The sequence below is a fragment of the Myxine glutinosa genome, chromosome 1 (genome assembly GCF_964187855.1).
Source record: "Myxine glutinosa chromosome 1, kmMyxGlut1.1, whole genome shotgun sequence".
NCBI classification, from domain to species: domain Eukaryota; kingdom Metazoa; phylum Chordata; class Myxini; order Myxiniformes; family Myxinidae; genus Myxine; species Myxine glutinosa.
Window position 1 is genome coordinate 100,365,773 of NC_136261.1, and position 21,035 is coordinate 100,386,807.

The window sequence follows — 21,035 nt, forward strand, 5'->3', positions numbered from 1 at the left end:
GAGGGCCTTTCACTCACTCATCGCAGGCAGGTTGGTGGTCTTTCTGTCTTCTACCGACTCCTCTCCGGCCTTGCTCCCCCAGCTCTCTCTGTGCTCTGTCCCCCAAATATTCCTACAGGTCGCACAAGATCTGCCAGCAACCCTCTTATGGTTAAACTGCCAAAATCAAGGCTCTCTGCTCACTTTCACTCTTTGAATCCCCTTTTCTCCCACCTCTGGAACAAACTCCCTCACTCCCTTCAATCCCACTCCTCCCTCCAGGTCTTTAAAACAGCTGTTCACCACCATCTCTTATCTTCCCCCATCCAAAACCTTGATCTTTTCTACCCCCGCTAATTTTCACCCCAGATACACTTTTTTGAAATTCCAACTTCTTTCCTGGAAGTCCTTGCAGTATCCATGTTTTATACCTCTCCCACCTCCCCCCCAAGCCCTCTCCCTCCCACAGTTCTCTCGATGTCCTTGCTCTCAAATGTTGTGCCTGTGTCCGTCCTTCCCCCTCTCTCCCCATCTTGTCTACCGCTCCCCTTATTTTGTGTTTTGTGTGTCGGTTTGACTTTTTGTGTGATGAATGTTAGCTCTTTCACGAGCCTCGATGTTGTATACAAAAAAACAAAAAAAAAAATATCCCAGTGTAAAAGAAGAGGTCTCTCCACAGAAGATTCTTGTTCTTCTGCTACTGCAGCTTCTTCTCTTCCCAGTCTTCTAGACCGCCTGATTGAGTTTCGGGAAAATGAGAGTTGTGAAATATTATGCCCAAGCGCCTAAGAAACGGCTCCAGCTACAAACAAAGCTCTGCGATCTGGAAGATTGACTCGATCCAAGGTGACAACGACATCATGGTTCTTGAAGATATTCTTCAGTTTATTTGGTGGTGAGGGAGCAGCAGATGTTGACATGGAAGGTCGATATTCTTCTTTGCTCTGAGATTCGTGAGAAGATTATGCGGAAGAAAGTTCCATTGTGGCCCCCATCATGGAGTTGGTTTCTCTTTCTTTCTATGCATCTCGCTTTCACCATTCTTTCTTTGTCTTCTCTCGCTGTCTCTTTATCTTTTCATTTGCAGGCGTTTTTTGGTCAGCCCCACTAAGCTGCAGGAAAAAATGTCTTCTCTTTGCTGCTGAAGGAATTCCAGGTCTTCCTCATTCTTGATTTCCTTTATCGCATTATTTGTAGCGATATCAAACAACTCTTCCAGATCACTTTGAACATTTCTTTGTTCGTTCTGTCACTTTCTCATTCTCGAGTTCAGTGCTTCTTGAGAGCCAGATACTTCTCGTACATTTTTGACAGTTTCCTGACACACAAATCTATCCGTTGAGTAGGAATTCTGGCTCGCTCCCATACAGCGACAACTGCTTCATAGGACAACTTGAAACTTGCCGGCAGGGTTCTTTCTTCCTTCTTCTATGTGGTGGAATTGGACCAGTCTGAGTGCGTCAATTCCACGGGGTAGTCTTGCTGTCGATAAGTTAGAGTTTGGCTTCCCAAGGAGCCAGTTTTCAGGCGCAGATATAAAACTAGACGACGTCATAATTATTTGTGAAAAGAAAAAATGAAATTTTTAGTATGGGGCGATCTCTAAATATTCACCAATCGAGCTCAAATTTTACACACAAGTAAATCAACCCTCGTGGACAAAAACTACATACACTACTCACAATAAGTTAGGGATATTGGCAGGTTCTTTGGTGTGGTTGATTTTGTGTATTAATTATGTTGAAAAATGTTGTTGGTCCTAATTCTATGGTTATTAATGTGTGAAAAAATACAGCATTCTTGATTTCAATCCCATAACCCTAACCTCGAAAAAAAAAAAAAAAACTCACTCCCACAATATCCCTAACTTATTGTGAGTAATGTATGTGGAGAAACAATTTGACTTGCTTCGTTTTTTTTGGACCACCCAAATGATGGGATATCCCATGAAGATGTTCAGTGTGAATGACGGGATATCCCACGAAGCAATGTTTACCGTGTGAATGACGGGACATCCCGTGAAGCAATGTCTACCATCTGAATGCTTATAGCATGGCGAAAATATTCCTATGCGGCAGAAAAAGCCATGAAAACGTGAAGCACAGCACCGCAAATGTAGAAGCAAGTCATGCTCGTGGCTCATAGAAGACGTTTTCTTGCGCAAGTCCAGCTGCTTTGTGGGTGGCTGGTGAAAGATGGGTTTTATAACTGTGTCATGCTCACGGCTCACCAATTTTATTTTTTTTGCACTCACGATAAACCACAAATTCACAGGACACATGGCCACGAACAGAGAAATACCCCTGGGCGTTCGCCTGGTAGAATAAAGTTTTCTGCATCGGCTAAAGGTATTTTAAACCAATTTAAATGGTTGCTAGAAGACAGGACAGCATGTAGAATCTTACTAACATAATCATAAGACTTGAAACAAACAAACAAACAAAACTAAAATGCCACTCAGTAGAGTGCATACTCCAGCCGTGGGTCAAGTTGGAGCCGTATCTTCCAATGGTAAAAAATCTTTCAAAAAATTCCTGGATCCGGAATAATATCCTGAGATTCACCATAAACTAATCATTTCTTCCTTATCCCAAGGGCAATCATCCCACCAACTTTCATCCAAATCCGTTCAGAACTTTTCCAAATATCTTGTTCACATACACACACACAAACACACACACGATTGAATGCATTACTCCCTGGTGGGAGTAAAAAAACTATTTTAGGGGTCAAACCCCACCCTCTTTGCCCCCCCCCCCCCCACCGCCTCCCTCAACCCCATATACCTAAGACCCCAATTTTTCTAATGCTTTCAACATACTTTGGTACATCACAGGTGGTGAAGGTTGTGGTCGAGTTTCAACAAAATCGTGTGTGTAGTTTCTGAGAAGAAAGCAAATACCTATTTTAGGGGCAACCCCCCCCCCCCCCCTCCTCCTCCAAAAGACCACAAAGGGGCAGATTTTTTTTCATGCCGTGAACAAACTTTGGTACAGCAAGGGTGGTGAAGGTTGTGGTCAAGTTTCATCGAAATTGTGTATGTAGTTTCAGAGAAGAAAACAAATACCTATTTTGGGGGATCAAACCTGGATCCACTTTGACCACGGTAAACCCCCTTAGATCCCGATTTTTTTAATGCCGTGAACAAACTTTAGTCACAACACAACAAATATTATTTGTGCCAAGTTTGGTCACAATCCCTTCAGCGGTTTAGGAGAAAAAGTTGCAAGTGTTTACGGACGAATTGACGGACGGACGGGCGACGCGCCATCGCATAAGCTCCCCTGAAGTTCGTTTCAGGTGAGCTAAAAATTGAGCTTGTAGATATGCTAATTTGTTTGTTCAACTTGTATGCACTCCTAAACCACTGAAATTTGGTGGTTGTTCTTGGGTTGTGCTCAGGAGGATTTTAAGTGTTAAAATGTTTTTCATGGGGGTTCAGAGAGGTGAGAGGGGGTAGGGGGGGTAGAAGACGCAATTTTTTCCATGTAAATCTGTATTTATAGCGCTGCTCCCAGTGGGGAGAGTATTACAAGTCCGAGTGGTTTACTGTACAGTATTATAATGGTGTTTCTGTATGAAATTCATATATTATTGAAAACTACTTTGCCAATTTACATTCATATTCTATATTTTGCGCACTCCTAAACCACTCGACGAAATAAGTTGAAAGGTGGTTGTTGTACTCGGTGTGCATAGAAACGTTCTACAAAGTTGGAATGGTCACCACCAACGTAAAGTTGTTCATATCCCCACTACTTGACATTCCAATATTGAGTGGACGTTTGTAGCACAGTATATAACAGTGAATCATGGTCAGAAGCAATTTCTTAAAAACTATATTTAAATAGTCACATTTCAACACTTCATATTTACTCCTCTCCTGGAAGCCTGGTGTTGGCTTAGTGGTTAGGGTGCCGGCTTGGGATCCTAGGATCCTGGGTTCGAATCCCGGTCGATCGCTGAATTAACGCCAGGGGGGTTGACTCAGCCTGTCATCCTTCCGAGGTCGGCAAATTGAGTACCAGCTTGCTGGGATGAATGATCCCGGTGTGTACCCCGGTTTGGAATAGGTACACCGTATCCCTGCGCATCGTAAGAGGCGACTAAGGGTTGGCGTCAGGAAGGGCATCCGGCCATAAAAACATTGCTTCAAACAGGGAACCATGATTGTCATGGGGCCCGCAAGTCTAACCCCCGCTCTAGCGGGGAAAATGGCCTTAAAACGATCATTGATTCATTCATTCATTCATATTTACTCCTCTCCACCATTTTATTGATGCCTTTACCTTGGCTGAAGGAGTGGATGGATGGTACTACTCCTTCTCCCTCCAATGACTCCCAGTGATGTCCATGGGCTTTTCGCATCTTTACTTCTATCTGCTCACGAACATAAAATAGGAAGTGCAAATTGCTTCATGAAATTGCTGGTACGTGTGACCAAAATCTAATAGATGACCAACCTTGGAAGGTAACACTCGGTACCCAGAGAGCTTTGCAGTTATGGGATGAGCCAGGTGCAGATTCAAATGATAACTTCCAGAGGGAGCAGTTGCACACACGTCCACCTAAAAAAACAAACAAACAAAAAAACACTAGGTTGTTACACAAGCTACTTGCCAAATCAGGTTAATAAACCTGAGTGACGTATCAAAACAAAAACAGTGTGGGACAAGAAAATGTTCCTTGTGAAAAAATGAATGTGCAAGAAAATGGAAATGAAACGAGAATGCAAAGACTCCCAAAATACTGTAGGCAGTGCTTTACAGACTACAATAAATTGATAAAGCATAGATAGGCTTTGCAGCAGAAGTGAGATTGGTGGTGGGAAACTAGCAGGTTGGTGGTGGGAAAGATTCTGACCTCAGTTTCCTTTAAATTCACTGCGACATCATCAGGATTTGCTTGACGCAGCAATAATGTCACAACCACATGGCTCTCTGTCTGATACCAGTCATGTCTGAGGGGAGGAGAGGTTGGGACAGGGTGGAGTGGGAGAGGGGTTGATGATCATATCCACACAATGCAGCTAAAATAAAAGACAGACTGCAGAAATGAACGGTGAGCAATTGCTGACACTACGACCAGAAATTTCCAAAATTCCTCATCCTGCCACAACCTCATGTTGCCTGACCCAAGGGAAATATTTGCAAAAGCCTCAACCCCCCCTCGCCCCTCCCAGAGGGAGGGACGGGTCGCCATGCTCCTTAGCTGGGCATTTGGATCAGTAGTAGTAGTAATAGTAGATATGAAGATGAAAAAAAAGGCAGATTTTGCTACAAATAGCAAAGTCAATTTAGCCACTCTAATATGAAATGATGCAAGCCAATAGCCAGGGCTGAATATGAATGAATGAAGGAATGAATGATCCAATGTATAGCCAAATTTAAGGGTGTATTCAGTTACTAAGTTTCTTGTAAAGCACTCACCAAGTGGCTTAAGAACTCAAGCAAGCACTTCATTTGAACCTGTTGATAGGCAATGGCTGGCTTGGCAAATGCTAGCTGCTTGGTAACTGAACACATCTCAGGTCTTCTTAAAAAGAAGAAAATTCTCCCAAAATAATAAACAAATATTTGAGGAATCTTTCCGTTTAATATCAAAGAACATGCAATTGCGAATACACAACCAATTTAATTACCAAATTTGGTTGACATAAATAATGGCCCAATAGGCTGTGGTGCCGGGCTGCGCTCTTTTGCAGGGGACACTCAGTGGTGCTGGACTGCGGAGTAACCCCTTTGCCGGGGGCTCCTTTGCTGGCACATTCATCCCGTGCTTCAGGGTAAATTTTTATCACCGCTGCTTATCGAGAGGTTAATTGTAACAATATATTCTCCTAAGGGCAAGCCCAATGTGCAGAATTGATCAAGCGTGGCAAGATTTAAAAACAAAGCGCACACGTATCTCTTAAAAATATATAAAAATACATATATACATACATATATATATACATAACTGAGAAATAGTAGAAACTCCACAGTACGAGCAGGGCGTCTCATTTGCATTGAATATATAATCGGGAGATTGAATAAGACGCGGACGGAGCTTCAGGACTTCGATCTTTAATTCGACAAGCTTTTGACCAACAAAGGTCTTCTTCTGAGTCGGCCCCAAGTTATTGGGGCCCTTGGCCGAGTCGGCCCCACTTGATATATATATATATATATATATATATATATATATATATATATATATATATATATATATATATATATACACACACACACACACACACACAATGTATTTATAAAGATATTAGACAAGAGAAACAAAACGAAATGACCCATCATGACGAATGGCCAACACAAATAAATTAATTAATCAATCTTTATTACCCTCTGGTGGTCACAAACAACCCCCAACAGCCCTTATCAAGGGTTACCCAATTTCAAAAAATAAGGTATGAGAGAAGAAGAAATAAACACTAAACATATTTAGGTCTTCCTCTTCTCTCTCCCGACACCGTTTCATTACCGGTGCAGCGTCGGCTATAGAGTTAAAGGACGGACACACATGGCTGTGAAAGGTTTCTTACATACCTCTGTTTCAACAAAGTAAAAAAAATACAGAAATTTAGCATTAATTAACGGTTCAATTACTATTACAAACAATATAAATTATTGCAAACAATTTTATTCTTTTCTTTTTTGCCGAGATTTCCTGAGATATTAGACATCTGAACTAAAGTTGATGTATGGTGTACAGTATATTAGTTATGTAAAAGTCTGCTTTTGGGGGCAGTGGGATTATAAAAAGCCATGTGCATTACACATATGGGTGTGCCTTATACATGGGGATTTACAGTGAATTGGAGTAAACGGTAATCCTGATAACCAGAAAGATTTGATTTTTTGCGCACAGAAAAGGGGTCGCTCACCACACTGCTCGGCTGAGCACTCAAATAAATTCAGCTCGAAGCTTGGCCAGGCCTCAAGGTGAAACCTCGGCATGTGTGTTTCCCCCAAACACCATTCACCGCTGCATGACAGGTTGTGTCCACGTGAAAAATCTACAGTTCAAATTGTATTTCAGGAAGCATTTGGATCTCAGATAAAACTCCCATGGACGACGATTGTCCATTGTTGGATAATGCCACTGTAATTGGCAAACCGTAAAAGTACATCGACATCTCCTTTCCCTTTCTGACAGTTTATGGAGCACTGAGATTACAGTACAGAAATTCTTTTTGTATTAAACAAAAAGGTCATTCTAATCAGGACATGCTGCTTCTGCTGTCTCAACAATGGATGGAGGCCCTCAATGCCAAACAGGAAATCAGAGCTGTCTCCCTTGACAAATCTCACGAATTCGATATGGTCTCGCATCCCGCCCTGCTTACCAAACTCTCCTCCTATGGTATCCGTGGAAACCTCCACGCATGGCTTGCGGACGTCCTCTCTGGTCGCAGTCAACGTGTAGCCCTGAATGGAATTCTCTCATCTCCCCTTCCTGTTCAGGCTGGAGTTCCCCAAGGCAGTGTTCTGGGCCCTGTGCTTTTTCTGGTCTTCATTAATGATCTCTCCGATTCTGGAAAATCCTCTATCTCTTTGCTGATGACTCCATTCTCTGCCGCTCTACATCTCAACCCTTAGATCGGCAGGCAGCAGCCTCTGCAGACCTGGGCAAAATCACAAACTGGTCAAACAAGTGGAACATGTCTTTTAATCCTGACAAATCTCACACTCTCACTTTGTCTCTCCGTAGAGACCTTCTGGAAAACCCTCCCATCTACTTTGTCAACAATCCTCTTGAAGAAGTTCTGTCAATCAAGCTTTTGGGTCTCACTATCTGCCATGATCTTTCCTGGGAAAACCACATTTCCAAACTGGCATCCAAAGCCAGTCGCCACCTGGGCTTCCTCCGTCATGCAAAGTCCTTTCTGCGCACTTCTCAGCTCCTCACAACATACAAAGCTTTCATCCGCAGCTCAATGGAATACTGCTCTCCCGTCTGGGCTGGTGCTACAGCCTCACACCAAGTTCGCCTTCAGGCTGTTGAAACCAAAGCTTTCAGAATCATTGGTATCTCCCACAAAGAAGCCGATTCTGAGGGCCTTTCTCTCTCTCACTGCAGGCAGGTTGGTGGTCATTCTGGCTTCTACGGACTCGTCGCCGGCCTAGCTCCCCCTGCTCTGTCCCCCAAATATTCCTTCAGGACGTACAAGATCTGCCGGAAACCCTCTTCTGGTAAAACTGCCAAAATCAAGACTCTCTGCTCACCTTCACTCTTTCATTCCTCTTTTCTCCAGCCTCTGGAACAAAACACCCACACCCTGTTCAATCCCACTCCTCCCTCCAGATCTTTAAAACAGCTGTTCCCCACCATCTCTTATCCTCCCCCATCCAAAACCTTGATCTTTTCTACGCCTGTTAAAACACCCCAAATCCACCTCTTTCAATCTCCAACTTCTTTCCTGAAATTCCTAGTAGTGTTCCTTTGCTTTATACCATGTACCATTGTACCCTTTCCCTCCCCCTCCTCCCCACCAGGACTCTCCCTTCCACAGATCTACCAATGTTCCTGTTCTCTACTGTTGTTGTGCTTGTATGCTTTCCTCTCTCTCCTCCTCTTGTCTCCCGCTCCCTTTATTTATTGTACGTTTTATGGGTCCGTGCATGTTTTCATGTGTAATGTGTTACCTCTTACATGAGCCTGGACTCTGCATACCAAAAAAAAAAAAAACCGTACAGCACACACCCTTCTCATCTCTGATGTACAGTATTAATGAAGTGCAAAGCTGAGATAAACAATACAACACAACAAACAACAACAGGCATTTAAAGGCCATTTTCCCTGCGAGAGCGGGGATTAGCCTTGCGGGCCCCATGACAATCTTCTCCATTTTATCCCATTTTCTGCATCTCCCCTTGTTAACCCCCTTGTTAACCCCCTTGCTCGCATTTCTTCTTCCACCACCTTCAGCCAAGTCTTTCTCGATCTTCCCCATCCTCTACTTCCTACCACATTCATTTCAATCACTCTTCTCAACCAGCCTGGTGTTGGCCTGGTGTTGGCTTAGCGGCTAGGGTGCCAGCTTAGGATCCTAGGATCCTGGGTTTGAATCCCGGTCGATCGCTGAATTAACACCAGGGGGGTCGACTCAGCCTGTCATCCTTCCGAGGTCGGCTAATTGAGTACCAGTTCACTGGTAATTCCCTGTTTGTCGTAAAAGGCGACAAACAGGGTTGGCGGCAGGAAGGGCATCCGGCCGTAAAACATTGCTTCAAAAAAGGGGACCAACAACAACAAACAACAACAACAACCACGGTGCCCGAAAAAGGCCAACCCCCGCCTTGCGGGGAAAAATGGCCTCCAAAGGTTGTTTTTTTTTTTTTCTCAACCAGTCACTTTCATCCTTCCTCAACACATGGCCAAACCAACTCAACCTGTTTCTCTTCACAGCATCCATTACAGGCTCTATTCCCATCATCTTTAGCAATTCATCATTTGTCTTCCTCTCTCTCAACGATACTCCACACATCCACCGAACCATTCACATTTCCACCGTTTCCAGCCTTCGTGCCTGCTCTACGTTCATTACCCATGTCTCGCTCCCATAAATCATAACACTTCTCACACATGCAGCATACACCTTTCCCTTCAGCTTCAACGACACTCCCCTCCTCGTCAGCACGCCACTCAGTTCCCGAAACTTCTTCCATGCACATCTCACTCGAGCAACCGTTTCCGAGTCTGATCCACCTTCTCCATTCAGCATGTCTCCTAGGTAGCAAAATGTTTTCACACCTTCCAGCTTCACACTGTCTCCAAGATCTAAGTCAACATTTCCTCCATCTGCAGCTCCCTCTGTGCACACCTTACACTTGAATGTAGCTGCCACACTGGTTAATGACCCTCTCAGTCCACTACATTTTTGATGAACCCACTCAGCGCATATTGCACATTGAATAGAGTTCACTCCGACACCCTTCCTGCACACAGCACATGGACACTTCCCAGTTCTTTCCACCTCACCACATGCTTTTCCACTTGCCATCACCTTTGTCTTTCCGATATTCACCTTCAGACCTTTTGTCTCCATACATTCCTTCCACTTGTTCATCTTCTCCTTCAGTCCATCCATACTCTCCCCAACACCAGATCATCTGCATACAACTCCCATGGTAAACCCTCCTTTACGTTCTGAGCCAGCACATCCATCACAGCTACAAATAGTAGTGGACTTAGTACCGACCCCTTATGCACTCCCACCTTCACCTCAAACTCACCACTGTCCCCGTCCTTCGTCCTTAGTCCTTACAGCTGTGCACGCGCTCTCGTACATTGTCATCACAACTCTGATCAACCATTCCTCTACTCCCAACTTCCTCAATGCCAATGTCACGACTTCGCGTGGAACCCGATCGAATGCTTTTTCCAGATCAATAAACGCAAGAAACAACTTCTTCCTCTTCTCCATGTACTTCTCCTGCAACTGCCTTACAATAAAAAGCATGTCATTCGTTCTTCTTCTTGGCATAAATCCAAACTGCATTTCGTCGATCTTCACTTTCTTCCTTATCCTCTTCTCCAACACCATTTCCAATACCTTCATTCCATGCTCTAATAACTGTTTCGCTCTATACGAGCCACAGTCCAGAGGGTCACCTTTCCCCTTGAATAGAGGGACGAGGGTACTCAGTTCCCAATCCACTGGAATGCGGCCTTCTTTCACCACCAGATTACCGATCTCTGTCATTGTCTTCACACCACAACTTCCCGCTGCCTTCAACATATCTCCCACAACTCCCGTCGACCCTCCCGCTTTTCTACTCTTCATCGCTTTTATCACTTCCTCAACTGCCTTCTCAGTTATCTTATCTGCCGGTCCTAAAACTGGGTTACTCTCTATGTTGCCATCCCATTCATTCTCTGCATTCAATAGCATTTCCACTTGTTGGTCCGTCACCGCGCAGCAATCTCTTCCATCTTCCTTTAATTCCATCTGGGTCCACAACGATTTGTCCCACTTCATCCTTCAACAAACTCACCCCCATCACATCACACCTCTCTTTTGCTATCTGCTTTGCAATCCTGAATACCTCTCTCTGACCCTCTTCCGAATCCAAGGGTTCTCCGAACATTTTCCAAAATGCCTCCTGCGCCTTTGCTACCTCTTTCTTTGCAGCCCTCTTTGCTGCCTCATAACTTTCAGGCTCTGCCTCTTCTGCTCCCAAGCCGTTCGCCTTCTGCCACTCATTGAACTTCTTCTTCTTCTTCTTCTTCTTCTTCTTCTCGTCAATCCTCTTTCCAACTGCATCATCCCACCACCATGTTTCCGAGTCCCTCGGTGGTCCTTTTGTCCATCCACATACCTCACCAACAGCTCCCAACAGACTACCTTTCATTGACATCCAACCACTTTCAAGCTCAACCACATCATCCTCTGCCATACTCATCCTCTCTTTTAATGCCTGCCTCACTGTCACCTCTTTCAACCTCCACTCCTTCATTCTCGGTTGGTACTTCACCGGCCGAGCTCTCCTCGCACCTTTCACCCTCATGTCGCAGACAACCAAGTGGTGCTGTGAAACAGCCTCCTCCCCGGGATCACCTTTGTGTCCCAGAGGTGCCCCCTATCTCGCCTTCGCACCATCAGGTAGTCAATGGTTGTCGTCGACCCACCTGACGTGTATGTAACAAGCTTATTATCCGCTTTCTGGAACTGAGTATTACAAATCAACAAATCAGCTCCATCAGCAAACTCCAAAATCCTTTCACCTTCTCCATTTCTCACACCATATCCATAACTCCCATGAACTCCCTCAAAACAGTCTACCCACATGTCCATTTAGGTCTCCTCCTACCACAACAACTTCCTCATCTTTCACGTTTTCCATCAGCTTCTCTATTGCACACCAGAACGTGTCCTTCTCTTCATCGCTCCGACCAACCTGCGGAGCATATCCCGAGATGATGTTCACCAAGAGCTTTCCAATCATCATTTTCACCATCATCAACCTTTCACTAACTCTGGTCACACTCACCACACTGTCTACAAACTCCTCAGAAAACAGCACACCAACACCATGCACGCCTTCCGGGCACCCTTGCCACACAAACTTGTATTTCTGTCCCTGCCTACCCTTCACCATTCTCACATCACTTCCCTTCCATCTCGTCTCCTGCACACAACATATGTCCACTCTTCTTCTGACCAATACTTCCACCACTTCTCCTGATCTCCCCGTCATTGTCCCGACATTCCGTGTCCCAAACCTCAGAAACCGATCTCCACGTGGGGCATCAGATGTTTCGTCGTCATAAATGGAGTGATTTCCACCCTTGCTTCCACCAGGTTCCCCACCTTGATTTTTGACGAGAGGGGGCGAGGACCCCCACAGTCTTCTTCAGGCTGTACCCTGCCCATATGTAATTGTAATCGTCATGGTTCTCTTTTTGAGGCAATGTTTTATGGCCGGATGCCCTTCCTGAAGCCAACCCTTTAATCGCCTCTTACAACACGCAGGAATACAGTGTACCTATTCTAAACCGGGGTACACACCGGGATGAGATAGACAATGCTGTTTGTAATACAGACTTGGCATTTAATATGGAATATTTTATTTTCTTGACTTGGGTTTACTTTCTGAACTCAGTATATCAATCTGGTGAGTTTCATTTACGCTTCGGTGATTTCTTTGTTAAAAGAACCATGTCACTGATTGTCTTTCGCAGCAAGAAGTCAATAACAGGATAATATCACAGGTGGCGTGAAAAATGTAAGGACAGGTACATTTGACGATTGGCTTCACAATCGTGTATATAAGGGTCGTTGCGTTCTGTATTATTGGAAAACAACTGCTGCACGTCTACAAAAGTTATTGCCGCTTCTTCTGGAGATGGTCCGTCAACTCGACAATGCCGTTTGTCATGGAGTGGTGGCTTTACGAAATTCTGGCATGAAACAGCGTGCTATTGCTCGGCAGTATGGCATCACTCAAGGTCAGGTGTCAAAGATCCTGAAACGAAATGCTCAGAGGGGTGTCCCTACTCCAATACCGAGACCAGGACGTCCCCGCAGAACCACAAGGAGAGATGATCGCCAGCTGCACCGGTTAGTCTGCAATGGTTGTACCAAGTCAGCTAATCGGCTTCGGGCTGAGTGGCAGCAACTGACAATTGTGCCTGTATCCAGAAGGCTAGTCAACGAGCAGGCTATCGTGCCCGGCGTCCCCTGAGAAAGCCACGCCTGACCAGACAACACCACCAGCGTCGATTGCAGTGGGCCAGAGAGCACCGTCAATGGCAGCCAGGACACTGGAATCACGTGACCTTCAGAGACGAGTCTAGATTTCTAGTCTATCGTCAAGATGGCCGCAACCGAGTGCGCAGACAAGTGCATGAAGCCTACAACGAAGATTGTATTGTGCCAAGAGTCCAAGCTGGAGGTGGTGGGGTGACCGTTTGGGCTGCTTTTCATGCAGGGGGCAAAACTGACCTGGTTGTTCTGAATGGAAACCTGAACCAGTTCAAGTACAGGGCCATTCTGGAAGAAACATTGCTTCCATTTGCTCGTGCAGCCTTTCGAGGAAACTTTGTCTTCCAAGATGACAATGCACGACCTCATCGTGCTCGCATGATCCAACATTTTCTTGCTGACCATGGTGTCGAGCATATGGAGTGGCCTGCCATGTCCCCGGATATGAATCCGATAGAGAACTTGTGGGCAGAATTAACGCGTCAAATCGACAACTTGTACCAGCAGCCGACCTCTGTGCGTGAATTGCAGCAGGCTATTTTCACTGCATGGCAAGCGATTCCTGTCCAAACCTTGGCAAATCTCGTGAACAGCATGCCTCGACGTGTACGTGCTCTCCTGAATACTCGTGGGGGTTACACGAAGTACTGAAGTGTAATTTTACTGTCCGTAATCCCAGTCATAATTTAACTTTGGTTGAAATTTTTTTTGGCTAATGTGCAAAATAAAGAGATACTTCTGGAAAACGTACAGAAGTTTAACACAGTACTGTCCGTGAATTGAGTTCCATATCAGTTTACATCACTTTCAAGGATCAATTTATTTACTTCAAAATGTCAAATGTGATTTTTGTTTCTTTTAAAGGTCACATTAACAAAAGCTAGAATAATTTCAACATAATTCCAATGAACTTTTGGTTCTAAGTCATCTTGAAAAGTAAGTTCACCCCCACAAAAAAGATATTCCATATTAAATGCCAAGTCTGTATATACATTTCACATTTGATCTCGTGCGACGATTCATTACAAGTCAAAATAATAATAATTATACTAATTCAGCTCCTCCATTCCTCCTGCCACATATATATATACAGGTACTCAGAATATATTCAGCTGTTCCAGGTTACCAACTTCATATTTGGGGCTGCTGTCGAAACACATCTTCCCTCCTGGAGAAAGAACAAAACAATATTGGATTAGAAAGTTTCAAATCCCATTACCATGTTTAAACAGACTATAGCAGTGCAGGCAGAAACAATCATTCAAATCAGGTATTCATTATACCCATAATCCATAAAGATTGTGCTGACAGGAAAACTGAAAAATGGAGGCCAAAAGTGCCAACGAGTAATTTAAAACTATAAATGTAGACCTGTCTGTATGTTACATACACAATGCAACACCTCGGGACGCATTTGGACCAAATTTTCACAGAGGTAAAAGGTTGTACCGGCCAGGTATACGTAGGGTTGGAGGCTCCTTCGGCCAAAGGGAAAGCCCTGGGAAAAATGATGGGGTATACTTCTTCGCTGGTGCAGTTCGTTTGAATAGCGCCACCTTTGGTGAAGTTGAGCGATATAGGATGGATTGAATTTCCCAGGACAACTGCCTGACTGTCACATCTGTGGTTAATCTCATCAACACCATGGCTAGCTTTTCCAGTCACTGGGGACGGACCCTGTACTTTTACTTGCAGTGTACCATACATCTATACAACCAAATATATATTTAAACATAATGTTTGTTTGTTTTTCTCCAACAGGACGCAACCACACACAAGCAGTAACCATCCTACTTAGTCTGAGAATTAATAGTCCAAACAAATAGGGATGTGCTCTTTTAGAGCCAGCTGGGGGAAGGAGTGGTTGCTATCCGGTACGGGCCGCATTCTTTTGCTGGAGGGTGCTAAGAGGTGACGGGCCGCACTCTTTTGCCGGAGGATGCTAAGAGGTGATGGGCCGCACTCTTTTGCCGGAGGGTGCGAAGGTGACGGGCCGCACTCTTTTGCCGGAGGGTGCGAAGGTGACGGGCCGCACTCTTTTGCCGGAGGGTGCGAAGAGGTGACAGGCCGCACCCTTTTGCCGGAGGGTGCTAAGAGGTGACGGGCCGCACTCTTTTGCCGGAGGGTGCAACGCGGTGATAGGCCGCACTCTTTTGCCGGAGGGTGCTACGCGGTGACGGGCCTCACTCTTTTGACGGAGAGTGCGATGGGGTGACGGGCCGCACTCTTTGGCCGGAGGGTGCTACGCGGGGACGGGCTGCACTCTTTTGCCAGAGGGTGCTTCGCGGTGACGGACCGCACTCTTTGGCCGGAGGGTGCTACGCGGTGACGGACCGCACTCTTTGGCCGGAGGGTGCTACGCGGTGACGGACCGCACTCTTTGGCCGGAGGGTGCTACGCGGTGACGGACCGCACTCTTTGGCCGGAGGGTGCTACGCGGTGACGGACCGCACTCTTTGGCCGGCGGGTGCTACGCGGTGACGGACCGCACTCTTTGGCCGGCGGGTGCTACGCGGTGACGGACCGCACTCTTTGGCCGGCGGGTGCTACGCGGTGACGGACCGCACTCTTTGGCCGGCAAGTGCTACGCGGGGACGGGCCGCACTCTTTAGCCGGAGAGTGCTACGCGGGGACGGGCCGCACTCTTTGGCCGGAGAGTGCTACGCGGTGACGGGCCGCACTCTTTGGCCGGAGGGTGCTACGCGGTGACGGGCCGCACTCTTTGGCCGGAGGGTGCTACGCGGTGACGGGCCGCACTCTTTGGCCGGAGGGTGCTACGCGGCGACGGGCCGCACTCTTTGGCCGGAGGGTGCTACGCGGTGACGGGCCGCACTCTTTGGCCGGAGGGTGCTACGCGGTGACGGGCCGCACTCTTTGGCCGGAGGGTGCTACGCGGTGACGGGCCGCACTCTTTGGCCGGAGGGTGCTACGCGGTGACGGGCCGCACTCTTTGGCCGGAGGGTGCTACGCGGTGACGGGCCGCACTCTTTGGCCGGAGGGTGCTACGCGGTGACGGGCCGCACTCTTTGGCCGGAGGGTGCTACGCGGTGACGGGCCGCACTCTTTGGCTGGAGGGTGCTACGCGGTGACGGGCCGCACTCTTTGGCCGGAGGGTGCTACGCGGTGACGGGCCGCACTCTTTGGCCGGAGGGTGCTACGCGGTGACGGACCGCACTCTTTGGCCGGAGGGTGCTACGCGGTGATGGACCGCACTCTTTGGCCGGAGGGTGCTACGCGGGGACGGACCGCACTCTTTGGCCGGAGGGTGCTACGCGGTGACGGACCGCACCCTTTGGCCGGAGGGTGCTACGCGGTGACGGACCGCACTCTTCTTGCCGGAGGGTGCTACGCGGTGACGGACAGCACTCTTTTTGCCGGAGTGTGCTACGTGGTGACGGACCGCACTCTTTTGCCGGAGGGTGCTACGCGGTGACGGACCGCACTCTTTTGCCGGAGGGTGCTACGCGGTGACGGACCGCACTCTTTTGCCGGAGGGTGCTGCGCGGTGACGGACCGCACTCTTTTGCCGAAAGGTGCTAAGAGGTGACGGACCGCACTCTTTTGCCCTTTTGCCGGGGGTGCTACGTGGTGACGGTCTGCCTTCTGCTGGGGATGGGGGGCGGAGGGGGGGGCAGGAAGGGTGGGGAGGGAAGTGTGCTACAGTGACGGGCCGTACTCTTTGGCCCTTTTGCCAGGGGTGTTAGGCGGTGACGGGCCGCACTCATTTGCCGGGGTGCTGTGGAGTGAATGACGAAGAAAAACTTTCTCACAAGCCGGTGTCAAGCTGTTATCACCAGCCTGTGATCCAGTGGCAGTGGAGCCCGTGGCAATCATAAATTAAAATACGAAGTAAATTTATTTTTTATTTTATAATTTCAATTTATAATTTAATCCTCCATGATTCTCAAAAGAACCCGGTCCCGGTTGTTTGTGTGAGAAAATGGCGGCAGCACAAGATATATTACACAACACTGGGTTGGGTACAACGTTTGATGATTATGGAGAGCGAGCATACACCAGAGGTAGACTTGAACGATCTACTAAAGGTTATCTTTACTTTCAGTTTATATAACGATTAAAAAGATTTTATTCAGGCTACCCGTGTGATCAGGTAATTACTAACTAATCAGGTAAACACTTCCCGGGTAATTCAGGTGCCCGTGTAATCCCTCACGTCACCTCACTTTCCTTCAATACTTCTGTGGCTGAAGTCTCGCTGGAGGGGAGGATGATGGGACGACCGTTCCAAGGGAGGTAAAAACAAAAACAAAAAAAATACATATTATCATACAAAAAATAACAATATTTAAATGTTGTGGTAAACTATCGCTGTAAAGCAGTTAACAAGACACACATCAGTGTACGCAGCAAAAATATGCAGTAGTTGAAACAACTCACCTGGGCGCTGCCATATTGCGAGCTGAAACCGCCCAACACAGGATAGGCCAAGAGTGGTTGTTGCTGTTGTTGTTGTTGTTTGATGGCACCAGGGGCACACATTCACGAATTTAATTATCGCTAACCTTTAATGAAAAAAAATATATATATATATATATGTAAAAAAAACCCCCTCAAAATCCTATTATCTCACTCCTTTTGCATTCGATAATACATTATTATTTATGTAAACTATTTGTTATATCTCTGGTAAGTAAATAATTTGTATGCAAGCAAAATAAAATCGTCACAGGTGCACACTACTCCGCGCGAGTAAAAACCGTATGAAAAATTGGACATGTTACCGTTTGTATCCTCGAAAAGGTAATTATTTCATTGCCGCTTATTTATATTATTTGGCTTCATGGTGATATCCTAAAATAAATTTAAAGAATTAGTGTTGAACTGAAACGCATTAGTATTTGGTGCTATATATTGGAAAATAAATAAAGGACAGTGCTATTTCCACAGGGGAAGTCATATGTGATGGAAAACGGTTCATACAGATATTAATACATGAGGTAGATTGAATCCATGCTTATTTTTAAACTGATTTCTAAAAAACGTTTACTTTGCAAATAATATCAATGCGCCACGATTTTGAACGCCTGACGTTGAGAGACGCCGAGGAGCAAAATATATACCGGAAGTAAACAGGGCAAATTTCATTCGAAGCTGATGCGAGGTGATTCTTTCGCTTTTTCTAGTTTTTAATTGAAACACTCCTGGTTGTTTGGAAACAATTGTATTTTTAAAATTTTCTCGCTTTTAATTGAAACACTCCTGGTTGTTTGGAAACAATTGTATTTTTTTTTAATTCTGAAGCGGGAGAATGATTTAATGTCAAATGTTTCATTGCAACCCCAAAAATTCAACACGCTTTGCATGACGATTGTTTCCTCTTTAAATGAAAGGCGCGTGAATGTCTCGTTTCGTTAATGCAAACCTATTCGCCTTTCCATGAGAGTGTGACATCGGTGTGCGAAAGCATCACTCGAGCGTTGATGTGCAAAAACAAATGACCCACAAGGAGTTAGTTCTCTGCCGAAGCTGTACGAATATGAGGATGCAATTGTGGTGATGAAGTCACGTGGTCACGTGGGGAGTGTGGTGGTGAAGTGGTGAAGTGGTGAAGTGAAGTGTTATGGTGAAGTCACGTGGGGAATGTGGTTGGGCGTACGTCTGTAAAAACGTATCCCTGGTGTACAGAAGCAAATTCGAGGTGTACAGAACTCACCTGTAGAGCAGAAGAGCGAATTCCATGACCTTGATCTTTTTCACTCCAACGCAGACCGTTTCGAATCTTCACCAAAATTGAATCAATTCGTCCTGGTCACACCCCCAACCTATCCACCAAATTTCGACCAAATCCATCCACAACTTTTTGGGATATCCTGTTCACAAACAGACACAGGTGAAACTAGAACGGGCACTCGGTAGAGCGCATACCTTCGCCGCAGCTACTGTTCTGTACTTGGCATGGGAGTGTAGGGAACAGAACAGTGAACAGTTTGGTGCTGATTTCATGCAAATCGGATAAGAATTGACCGAGTTATGACAAAAAACGCACATTTTGCAAGGTCGTGACCCCCCTGACCTTTGACCCCCAACCGCTAACAAGGGTAATGTCTTCACTGGGTCATGTCGTATATCACAAGATCGGGCATTGAATTCTGAACATTTTGGCATTAGTTGCATGCCAATTGGATAAAAATTGACCGCGCTATGGTAAAAATACGATTTTGACCTTTTCGTGACCTTGACCTTTGACCCGATTGCTCCCAAAATCTAATCAAATGTGTCCCGTATAATAACCAATCATCCCACCAAATTTCATGCAATTCGGTTGAATACTTTTTGAGTTATGCGAATAACATACACACACACACACACACAGACATACAAATAAATACACAGCGATCAAAACATAACCTTCCGCTTTTGCGAAGGTAAACATAAGCTCCATCCACCTTTGGTGTCGCAGGTAATCACAACAGCTGCAATCCATGGCTGAGTGGACATTTTTGCAGGATGTTATTGGGCTGCGCAATGTGCTCGGAATCAGTAAATTTAATTCGGGAGTTGCACAGTCTCCAAGCACATCAAGATAAAATATGGAACTTGCTATGATGTGACATTTGAGGACAATGACTTTTTGTCTAATGTTCAATAATGATAGCATTTGTGGATTCGATTGAACAACTCTGTACACTTCATTATGATGCTTTCGAAGAGGAAAATGCAGCTATGCTTTGGCATCAGATTTATAGTGCTCATAATTACAGACAAACGTTACTCTGCTGCTCTAGCAGGCATCTGGGCTCTGATTACTCCCGCTAGGGAGTAACGCATTCGATCGTGTCCGTCCGTGTGTGTGCGTATGTGTGTTCGTGTGTTTGTGAACAAGATATCTGGAAAAGTTCTGAACGGATTTGGATGAAAGTTGGTGGGATGATTGCCCTTGGGATAAGGAAGAATTGATTAGTTTTTGGTGAAGCTCAGGATATTATTCTGGATCCAGGAATTTTTTGAAGGATTTTTTACCATTGGAAGATAGGGCTCCAACTTGACCCACGGCGGGAGTATGCGCTCTACTGAGTGGCGTTCTAGTTGAGCTCTTTAAACCAACACTATATTAAAGTCTTCTTTTTTTCTTTTTTATATTGTAATATTATTACCACGGGCTTCTGCTCGTCAAACATGAAGTAGTAAAACAAGATAAAAACTAGAACGCCACTCAGTAGAGCGCATACTCCCGCCGTGGGTCAAGTTGGAATAATACGTTTTGTTTAACATCCCCTCTCCCCAAAACAATAAATGAAAAAGAAAGTAGGTCTGAACTGTCAGAGAATTAATTTTGATATATCTTGGAATTATTTAAGGATAACATCATTTAAGATCATTTAAGAATTTAGGAGAAAAACATCATTTAAGAATAAGAATAAAAGCTTTAATGCAGTAAAACAGAAAAAAAAAATCCCCTAAAAAATTCCCCCAAAAAAATTCCTGGATCCGGAATAATATCCTGAGCTTCACCAAAAACTAATGAATTCTTCCTTATCGCAAGGGCAATCATCCCACCAACTTTCATCCAAATCCGTTCAGAACTTTTCCAGATATCTTGTTCACAATCACACAATCACATTCCATCAATTGGAAAGTAGCTGGTGCCTTGTAAAGGGCAGTGTACAGAAGCGTTTTTTTTAAAAAAAAAAACAATAAATACAAGGTGCAGGGAGGTGAAATTCTCTGCACGTGATGTTCAACGTGAGCAGAGTAAAACGAGTTGATTCACATCCGCAGGATGTCGAATAAATAAAGAAGATATAAGCACATCTTACACAAGGCCAAGGCTTCAGACTTTGGCACACTTACGAAGCTGTACAGTCAAATAAACTGTTCAAACTCGTCATTT

General features: G+C 45.5%; 2 protein-coding genes across 6 annotated transcripts in view; one reads left to right on the plus strand and one right to left on the minus strand.

The window, feature by feature from the left end:
• SUGT1 (SGT1 assembly cochaperone of MIS12 kinetochore complex) overlaps positions 1-17,741 on the minus strand; it is a 33,097-nt gene extending 15,356 nt beyond the window's left edge. The window contains exons 1-6 of one of the 2 annotated variants that reach the window (XM_068115724.2): positions 17,582-17,741; positions 17,370-17,399; positions 14,314-14,349; positions 4,843-4,939; positions 4,443-4,547; positions 4,269-4,359 (exon numbers count right to left, since the gene is read on the minus strand). In XM_068115724.2, the coding sequence (XP_067971825.1) occupies positions 4,269-4,359; positions 4,443-4,547; positions 4,843-4,939; positions 14,314-14,349; positions 17,370-17,399; positions 17,582-17,595 (373 nt within the window). In that variant the 5' untranslated portion in view covers positions 17,596-17,741. Of the gene's footprint in view, positions 1-4,268; positions 4,360-4,442; positions 4,548-4,842; positions 4,940-14,313; positions 14,352-17,362; positions 17,400-17,581 lie in introns of both variants that reach the window. The other variant, XM_068115718.2, reaches the window with a different exon arrangement.
• Positions 17,742-18,246: 505 nt separating this feature from the next.
• The window catches only part of LOC137426812 (transcription initiation factor TFIID subunit 1), a 150,174-nt gene continuing 147,385 nt past the window's right edge, over positions 18,247-21,035 (plus strand). The window contains exon 1 of one of the 4 annotated variants that reach the window (XM_068115752.2): positions 18,247-18,305. The gene's annotated coding sequence lies outside the window, so the exon portion shown is untranslated. The remainder of the gene's footprint in view (positions 18,306-21,035) is intronic. The other 3 variants (XM_068115736.2, XM_078775141.1, XM_078775143.1) reach the window with 3 other exon arrangements.